Consider the following 10,407-nt stretch of genomic DNA (forward strand, 5'->3'; position numbering starts at 1 on the left):
TTTTTTTTTTAAGAGGACAAGAGCGGCGAGGTCTATCGCGATAGCTTAATTTCTCTATCGAGTAAAAGTTATATCGCGATACATATCGTTATCGTTCTATCGCCCAGCTCTAGTTGTCACTATAGATTCTTCTGGCAGTTTTTCTTTCCTTTTTATCTTACTTATCCATGTCTTGCTCAAGCCCCATATACACTGAGTGTTTTGTGAAAAAGCAAAAGAAAATTTCAAATTCTCTCTGATCTGAACTTCCTGTGTAAATTATATATACACACTGAAACTCGTTTTTGTGGATATTTCAGCCTCAATGCATTGTGAAAAAAGTGAAGTCAATATCAGGAGATGTCTCGGTCCAGAGCTTAAGAGACTGCAAATTCACACGAGCAAAATTATGTGGCTGGTGTGAATGGCTACAATATTTGGAATTAAATATTTGCACAGATTTTACATGTCTGAAGTTTTTAAGACCACAGAGCACACGTCATTTTTATTCTTCTCTATACTTTGTAACTCAGATCGATGCCTCTCAGCTTGCTAGTTATAACATTAACTTGCTAAATAACGAAACACTTGAATGCACAGACTCACTCGAGAAAAAAACAAAGGTCTCCCCTGTTGATGTGAATATTGTCTAGCACAGTTTACTTGAGAACATTTTCTATTTAGCAAACAGTGATTCAAAGCTTTTGCATCTAATTCCCCAAAACATCCACAGGTGCCTTGGCAACAGGCCTACTTTAGAGGTGACACATGCTAGCTACAAATGACTCATGAAAAACAAATTTGTTAGAAAAATAACAGTCGAACATGTATCACCTTGATCAGAACTTCTCAATATGACAGAAAACATACTTGGAAAAATTGCATTTGAGCTGTACTTGAAGGAAAGATGGGGGATTGTGACCTCTCGTGCAACCGGCCTGTAAGAAGGAAGGAAGGTGTGAGCCATAAAAGCCTCGGCCAACCCGTATGTGACAGGTAGCTCTGTAGCCCTGCCACATGCTGGGAAATAAATCCTGGATGTGTTAATTACCTCGTCTGACCCGATTCCCTTCGTGTGAATGTCTGGTGTGTGACAGACGGAGACAGCGATCTGTCACGTGGGGGCTGTGTGCTTCTGTGTGCGTGCTCCATACGTGTGTGTTTGTGGTCGTGACAGCTCTGTCAGTTATCTCTCTGCGCTGACAGACAACGTACATGTCAACCAGCAGTGCTAGCTCACACAATGATCACATCTACGTACATTTCTGTCGCTGCATCCCCCCAATCCACTCACACACACCCCTACCTAACCTGTCAATCATTTCATCTGAAATTCCCACTGCTCTAGCTTCCTTTTTGCTCCTCCCTTCTTCCTATCTTACCTTCCTCTCCCCATCCCTCCGCTCTGTCTTTCATCATTCTCTTATTTTTCTTTCCTTTTAAAGAAACTGTCTGTTGCCCTGAAACTGGGTCTTTTTCTCTCCCCTGGGTCTCCAATTTTTTTTCTCCCTCTCTCTTTCCTCTCATTGCCTCTCTGCTCTTTCTCCCTCCCACTCACATCTTGCTGATAGATGAAATGTTGAAGGCAAGGCCTGGTAGTGGGAAAAAAAGAGGAAAGTCTCTTTTAATTGTGTTGATCACTAATTAGCCAGCCTGTCTCATCTCTCTGCAGTGGATGTGGTAAAACAGGATGCCCTTTCCTGGGTCAGCAGGCCACGGGCTTATGCATAACATGTATTCACAAACACTCTCACACATTACTTTGTGCCTCTGGGATTCCAGTTTGGCTGCCAGCTTGTAGAATCCTCAGTGGGGGCTGGTGACTAAAGAAAGTTCAGGAGGGCAGAGTGAATTGGGAACTGTGCAGTAAAAGATTTTTTTCTAAAAATACATGGTTACGCAACGAAAATGTCCCAAAAACCTGAGGTTCACCGCCGCCCCCTCTGCTCCCCACAGACCAAACCCCTTTGATTCTAATCATTTCTGTCCCTGTTTACAGTCAGCTGTCTCCTTTTTAAATGTTTTCATACTTTAAATCACACGAATCCAGCAATCGTACGTTCTGTGGGAACGTTTGAAGATTAAAAGCTGATTTGATTGGGAGCCATCCAAAGATGCCGTAGCAGGAAATAAATGTATCCGTCCTTTCAAGTGCTTCAGTGGGTATAGCGTGTCGTAAACACTGCCTGGATTAGGAGCACAATCCCCACTGGGCTCACCTGTGTTAAAAATGAATGCACTCATGAATGAAACTAGCCAGCTAAAAGCATATGTTACATCACAGCATTAAACTCACTGGAAATAGAAATCTGAAAAAAAGGGTTGATACTGAGGAGGAAGCAGACTATTTATTGCTCATGCCTTCATTATTTGTGAGTGTCTGTTTGTGTGTGTTACGCCTTATGCCTGTTTATAATGATCGTCACTCAGAATTTCATTTAATTGTATTATTTATTGTTGTTGACTCAGTCGTCCCTAAAGCTTTTCACAAAGATGACACAGGCTGTACAAAGGAGGAGTTAAATGTTTTTGGAAATACTGTTTGATTTCTTTGAAAGTATTAAGCTGGAGGCGGCCGGAGGTAATTGGATTAGCATAGCATCAGATGGACAGTCGGGGGAACATTTAGCTCTGTCCAAAGTTGGCAAATGTATCTTCCAGCACCTAATTATGTCTTTATTTTATCTATTTAAAAAAACAACGCGTAGTTTTAGGGTGACATAATTTCTTAGTGAGCATTCATGTAGAGTAACATGTCCAGCAGGGGTTTGGCTAAGGGTGGGTGGATGGAGTGGCTGAATCGTCTTTTTTAATTGGAAAAACAGGCCTGTCCTCCTCAAAGCATCATCGTAATTATCACTGACATGCAGTATGAACATATAAGCAAAGCAACAAACTGCGCGCACCATCTTCCCTCACTGCTTTACTTTGGAAACTTAGACAAAAACATGATAATCATTTGCTTCACGTTGTCACAAAGCAGCCATGAATCCTAATGAATTTTAAACCACTTTTAGATATGATTTATTTTTCTAATAGATTTGTCTGATTTTCCCTGAACCATCTCTGACTGCCCCTCCAGTGCCATCCAGTTAATGTTACGTTAGTCAAACTTTCCTATATAGTCACGCTTGTTTAGAATATATATAATGTAAGTGTAGGTAGGCAAGCAGGTTGTAGGATTCCCTCCTAGCCCCACACTACTGGAGTTTGTAGTGTAGTTCTTTCAGATTTCAAAGTTTTGCAGTAAATATGTAGATATATAAATATGGACTTAAAAGAAGAGAAAGAATTGCTGTGCTAGACCTGCCACACAACAGTTCTGGCATATATAACCTTGGCTGATCAGATGTTTTCCTTTTGAACCAAACGGTGCAGGTGAGTCAGGTTTGTTAGATTTTAGAGTTTGCAAAGCGACCCAAAGACTCCTGGAATTCATTCAGAAGTTAAGTAAAAATAACAATTTAAACCCCGTGAGCTGCTCAAAGAGGCAACGAACACACTCCTCAGTTTTAAAACTGCCAGTACAAACATTTCATCCACAACTGCTACGTGTTCATAGTTAGGTAAATCATAAACTGCGTTTCCCATGTCGACGTGGGAAACTGTTTTGAAAACCTTTTTCTTACAATTCTGAATGTTACATTTTTACTCTTACCTCAAGACTCATGTCAGGGTTTAGGTTTTTTATTTTCCTCCTCGTTTATCTGGAACTTGAGTCATTTTCACACGATATAATCACATGACTGAGCCTGCTATTTTCCTTTACCAGCTTCCCCGCTAGTCTGTTCAAAACAAAGAATTTCAGCCAATGCTCTTTGCAGCTCCAAATACTACTTGTAAGCAATACTCATTAAAAACCACTGTGGCAGGCCATGTGTCGCCTCAGAGGGGGGATGCTAACTAGCTTTTCTCTTTGTGCCTTTCCAGTCATCTGGAGTCAGAGCGCAGCGCTCTGAAGAGGAGAGAGTGGGAGAGGAGGAACCAGGAGGTCCAACAGGATGAGGACTTGTTCTCTACTGGATTCAACTTGTTTGGAGAACCCTATAAAGTAAGGTTAACTGATGGTTAACAAGTAGATAATTACTCATTTATGCTTTTTGGGATGTTATTTTAACCATTTTAGAATCACACACAAAGCTCAACAGCTTGGTTGACTGTTGAATTTTTCTCTGTGTTGTTGGGTGACAGGGTGTTGGGAAGTCTGGTCACAGAGAAACACAGAAAACAGTGTCTGTATTTAAGGTCATTTCTGTTGTTAAACACAGTTTTTCATGTTAAATGAGAGAAATTTCAGGGGGTTTTATGCAAGTAACACTTTTCCATAGGAAGTGTATTTAAAGATAAGATAACCTTTATTAGTCCCACACATGTGAAATTTGTTTTGTTACAGCAGAAAGTGGAGAGTGCAACGTTACAGTAGCAAAAATTAAGAAAAAACCCTGGAATAGAATAAAATAATAAGTATCAGATACTGTAAACAAAGGAATAGAATAAAATACTATATACAACATAATAAAATGCAATGTTGTCAGAAAACGATAAGTGCACTTGTGTGTGTTTGGTCAGCTGCAAAGTCGTTGTTGTGAAGTCTGACAGCAGCAGGAAGGAAAGATACGGTGGCCCTGAGAGGCCAAACAGACTGCAACTTAAGAAAACACCAGGAATAAGAAAAACGCTGGAAAAGCACACAAAGCACAACGGAAATAGGGAAAACAGAAATAGGAAAAAACAGATTTGCAAAAGCACAAGTGTTTCTGGGGAGACAATAACCCGACGGACCAGTTGCAGGAACCAAAACCTGCCAGGTAAGTGTGTTTTAATCTCATGATTCATATAATACTGATGACAGATTTAGGCTAATAATTAGGCTAACACACTTACCTCTCTTTCCTCACAAAACTCATAGATCCTCCACTTATTCCACGTGTCTCCCAGCGTAATTCTTAGCATATTGGTTCCTGCAACTGGTCCGTCGCGTTATTGTCTCCCCAGAAACACTTGTGCTTTTGGAAATCTGTTTTTTCCTATTTCTGTTTTCATTCTTCCTATTCCCGTTGTGTTTTGCGTGATTTTGTAGCGTTCTCTGTACAGGTGTTGCTAAATGAGACATTAGCATGGCTCCTGCAGTAGCTAGGCACGTGTGAGCTCCAGCTCTGCCTGTCACTTATTCTAAAGTGTGAAAAAAATGTGAGAAAACATTAACACTGGCTGTGGCTGAGCTGTGGCTGAGCTGAGACTTCGCGCCGAGTGCTCCCTCATTGCTGTTCCGGAGACAGTTTTAATACGTCGCTGTTAAGTTTTTGATTGATCTCCATGGAAGGAGAAGTGGATGTACTGGACACCAGAAATTCATTTGGGCATGGAGTGAATTTACGACATCTTAATCATGAGGACGGGCGACTCCCCTCTACAGCAGCAGCACTGCTCTGTGATTTAGCGTCATATGAAACAATCAGTTGAAAGGAATTGATACGGCTAATCAGCAATCCAAAGATGTTTTGTACCATTCATTTTTAGTATAACCACGCTCTTCTCCAGTGGAATGAAGTTTAATGCCCTTGTGTTTAAGGTCTTGATCTTCTGAGGCGCTTCAGAGATTTTTGGGGTTTTTTTTAGCAGAAAGTGAAGCAGCCACGCATGAAGTCCACGGCCACTCGAATGCCCCTGTGTATAAAATTGATTTTGGTTTGTTAACTCTCATTTGCTACCACCAAGCACTTCAACACTTGGTTATGCTGCCAAGTGTATCGACCTTGGGACAGACTGGCTTTGAATCCTGACAGAACGTGTTTAAGCGCTGCTGCGTCTGAACTCAGAGGACACAAGGTCTTCTCACTAAGACGCCGCTCGCGGTTCGGGGCCAGTGCAAAGCAAATGAGAGGTTGTTCTGATAATGAATCCAATCTTAACTGTCTTCACACTCCAACTAATTGTTTCCAGCTAATTAATGGTGCTGAGGTGAGGTCAAGATTCATGTGTGGGGAGAGTACAAAGATCAGTGCGGGCTGGTCTGTGGGAAGGAAGGCGGAAATTTTAGACACCGCCTTGCTGTCTGCAATAAGTAGTTAAAAGTGTCGTGATTTGATTAATTTAATCAGTGCATTTGCTTGCTCTGCTTCCTGCTTGTATTTTTGCAGGTACTTTTAATTTTGCGGCCTGTTAAAAGGAAGCCTGTTTAATCTGAAATGTTTTTGTTTTAGATTTGGTAGATTTAAACTGTAGAAGAAGACTGTAAGTCAGAACAGTAATCCGGTGGTTCAGTCTGACGTCACTAGCCGTGTCTGGGCCTAAACTCCGCTGCAGGTCCATATATCAAACGATCACTATGGCATTACTGAGAGTTGAAAAACTGTCTAAAGTCTTTCATCTTTAATAAAATGATCAGCGTTCTGCTCTACCAGGTGTAACAATTGAGTTTAACATCCAGGCATCCATGAAAACGGAATTTATGACATTTAACGGAGTTAGAAGTTAGCAGGAAGTTAGCTTGCTAGCTTCTATCTAAATACAATATAGCATGTCCTGACTGCGGGGTTTTGGAAACAAATTAAAACGTACAGCTCTGTTATCACTTCCAACATAAATGAAGACAGAAAACTAAACAGCAGTGACGTTTGTAGGGTTACTGAAGTTGGGCTAGCTGCTATATAATGATGTGCTACGTGACCGCTAGCGACACAGCTATGTTAGCATAATATAAACAAGCAACTTTTTTTCCACTCGATAAAAGTTAATGTGAGTGTTCTCGGTGGTCAGGAACAAATGTAATCGCATGGCAGGATGCTGTAAAAGGACCAAACGTCAGCCAGGAGAACAACTGAGATAATCCATCCACAATACGAGGTTAGTCATTCATATACTGCTGCATGGGCTGGCCTGTAGTTACATCCTAAGGTTTTAAAAACAGCTTAAATAAATGATTAGCGGTAATAAAAGCCGAGGGAGGTCAGCAGTGATCACTGACTGTTTTAGGAGCTTTTTGAGATCAAATAGAAGAAAATACAAAACATGTTAACATGTTAACAACACAAAAGCCATATTAAACGCAGACTACTTTTGGCCCGGAAGTAGGATTCCTCACGTCATCACTTAATGACCGGATACCATACATTTCATCAGCTATATATAGTTCTTCACTTTAAAGGTCCCACAAGAATATGGCTTTGAATTTTCAGTGCAAAATACTGCACAGATATCCCTGGATTTGACTCTTTTCCAAGATGTCTTGGTGTCTGTAGCTTTTCTTTCTTTCTTTTTTTATCTGTAGCTTTAAGCTAAATATGCAGCTTCTGCCTGTGGCCCTCTCCAGAACAGTGTCATTGTTGGCACTCTGTTCAGTGAGTGGCTGAGGCACAGCACATTCACTGCATGGTAGCTGACATAGATATGAATGAGACGTTCTTTCACTCCTAAACGGGCATTCACACTGTAAGCGACAAGCATCAATCAGAGACCACAGAAAGTCAATGAAACTGCAACTGACAATAGGTGACGGAGCGGGTGGCTTGTGAGTTAAACTTTTCTCAATTTCAAGCTAAAGAGATGACCAATGCGAGCAAAGGATACTGTTGATTAACAAATCAGGTTAGGCTACCTAAGCAAATTCAGCCTGTAAGGTCTGCTAGTGACCAACCTTCATCTTCATGCTCGAGCATAGAAAAACTCTTAAAATTCAATTTTTAAGTATTAAAGTTCTTATAAATATTGTTTTTCTATAAATATTTCTCATGGTCCAGGGTCATTTGAGTTTTCTTGTATTTTAATATTATTTTGTATTATTTTGGCTTAAGTTCATTGAGTTAGCCTTGAGGTTATTCTATATTGCCTAGGTTCCCCTGTTATAGCTCATTGTTTATTAAATTCCCCTTGTGTCTCATTCCATGTCTTCCCCATCTGTCATGTGTGTTCTCCCCAGCCCGTCATGTCCTCTGTATTTGTTTCTTAGTTATGCCCGTGTCCCATCTCCTGTTTCTATTTTCCCTGATGTTATGTTAAGCATGTGTGTCTTAAGTCTGCGTCTCTCTGCTGAAGTTGAAAATGGCTTTCCCACAGTTTGCTACTTTTTTCTTCTGATTTATTTAACACACAAACATTTCATTTTTTCAATGCTGGCTTTACTTCATACTGGCTTAACCAGCGCCAGCGCGACCTTGCTGCACTTCATCTGTGTGAATGTGCTGAACTGCAGCCTATAGATCAGTATCATCACTTTATGATCATCATGTATACAATTTGTAGAACTTTAGTAATTCCAGGCTCCACTCGCCTTCATTTTTACTTTTTTTTTGTCCACCACCAGTCTCTGTTTTCTCTCTGTACCTGCGTATCTCCCGTTTGTCCATCACTCTGCCTCTGTCTTTTCTCTCTCCCTCTCTCCAGTATTCATTCTCTCTGTCAGCTATTAGCTAATCCCTCTTCTAATCCTGTTAAAGAGTGTTATGCCGTTAGCAGCTATTTGGGATGATCTATTCATACACACACACACACATTCATACGCACATAGGTATTCATCCTCTCCTTCTCCTCTGTTTTCCATTTTGCCTCTCTGTAAATGTGTTTTCTGTTCCTCTTCAGCCACCAGATCTTTTATTCATGAGCCCGAGATGGAGAAGAGATGGGCTAATTTATTCACAGCTAACTTCACGGTGTGTAGTGTTTGCGTGCCAGTGTGTGAGTGTGCGCACACAGAAATTACATCTGTTCAGATTATTTGAATGCAATTCTGTCCTTTTTTGCGTTAATCTTTTGTAAATAAGGCTTGATTCTTTGCCCTGTTTAATTTCGGTATTTCCATGGTTTTCCTGCTTTGTTAGAGTCTAAAACTGAAGGATACAGTGAAGTGACGAAGAGATGAATGGTCCTTCCACTCGCATAGGTTCGAGTTGACGTTTTTTGTGACACACACAATCATAAGAATCAGTTCTATTAACCTCTATATTAGTGTAACCAGAGATGTTCAGTAAAGATGGTTGGGTGCTGGTTATTCATTGGTCCTGTGTAGAGCTGTAGGAGTGTACCATGTGTGACACCAGGGGACAGTGTTAAAATATGTGCAACCACCATAAATGAGCTACTCTTGTTGCTGGTTAGCTTAGACTTTAAAGATGCTTAAATGTGCTCGCTTAGAGCCTGTGTTATCTGGAAAGATGGAAGTCACGTTTTTTCTTTTTCCTTTTCTGCCAATAGCTTTTCAACGAATGAGCATTTTACCTACCCACGGAGCACCATCCCCACTGGGCTACACATTGTTGGTATTTTGGTGAACTGCCAGTACAGCACATATAATTACTTCTGATCCAAGCTGTCCAATCAGGACATTTGGCTGAATCTGAGCAGAGTATAGCTCTGGCAGACATACATGCCCATGACAAAACGTGGTCTCCACTGTGTTTGACACATGATGTGGGGCGCTTTCAGATTGTGAAGCGTTCCTTTCCTTCTCCATACTTTTTTTGTCCCATCATTAAGCTACAAGTTAGCATCAGTTTCATCTTTCCAAAGACTATTTTCAGAAATTGCTTTAAATGTATTTTTCACAAAAGTATAATCTGGTCTTGAGTGTTGCACCAACAGTTTGCACCTTGTTGTAAACTGTCTGTCTTTCCATTTATGACGGTGTGTCTACATTGTTGCCTTTGACAGTGATAAACCTACCTCTTTGAGGCTGTTCCTGGATATATTTGGTAAAGTTATCTTCTGTGGTCCTTAGTGCCTTTTGATGATGCTGACCTTCTTCATTTTCCAGAAGCCCAGCGTGATTTGGCTCCTCTTAGAGTTTGTTGGATGATCGGATTTTTAAGCCACTTTTGAGCTTCTCAAAAAAGTATAAAAATATCTATAATTCCTAAACAGCCCATGCAATACTTTTGTCAAACCCAAACAGTCTGCATTTCAATCATATATGTACAGTTTGATTTTACAAAAAATGTCATTGTCCAGATAATTATGGACCTCGCTGGGTTTTTACTTTTCCTGTTCTTGTTGTTGGTGATTTTAGTTAGTAATAGTTTAGCCTGATTTTTGTGTAACTGGTCAGAATAAAAAAGGAGAAAGTTGGCTCTGCCTGCTTCATAAACTATTGTCAAACCAGTGATGATTAGAAAAAGGGGGGCACCACAGTATTATCAAATGGTACTTACACGGCCCTCTATTAGAGCAAATACTGGGGTGGTGTTATACTAATTTGTAATGTTGTGAAGTGGCACACACACTTGCGCACGCATGCGCACAAGCACTTACAATTCCCTCTTCAGCAATAAGACCTCTCCATGGATCATTGCATGTTATTACAGTATTATGTGGTTATTGACTGAAGCTGTTAGCATTGGAAAAACAAAACCACACAACATGTAGCCAAGAGTCTGACATTACTGAGGAGAATAAAGGATATAAGGAAACCTCACATGGATTATATATATATATATA

At 40.5% G+C, this 10,407-nt stretch overlaps 1 protein-coding gene across 1 annotated transcript in view; it reads left to right on the forward strand.

The window, feature by feature from the left end:
- Positions 1-10,407, forward strand: part of aff2 (AF4/FMR2 family, member 2) — a 195,966-nt gene that overhangs the window by 57,517 nt on the left and 128,042 nt on the right. Inside the window, exon 2 of the mRNA XM_013908962.1 lies at positions 3,910-4,030. Coding sequence (XP_013764416.1) covers positions 3,910-4,030 — 121 coding nt within the window. The remainder of the gene's footprint in view (positions 1-3,909; positions 4,031-10,407) is intronic.

This window comes from Pundamilia nyererei, unplaced genomic scaffold (assembly GCF_000239375.1).
Source record: "Pundamilia nyererei isolate P.nyererei 1_Seehausen unplaced genomic scaffold, PunNye1.0 scaffold00001, whole genome shotgun sequence".
NCBI lineage: Eukaryota > Metazoa > Chordata > Actinopteri > Cichliformes > Cichlidae > Pundamilia > Pundamilia nyererei.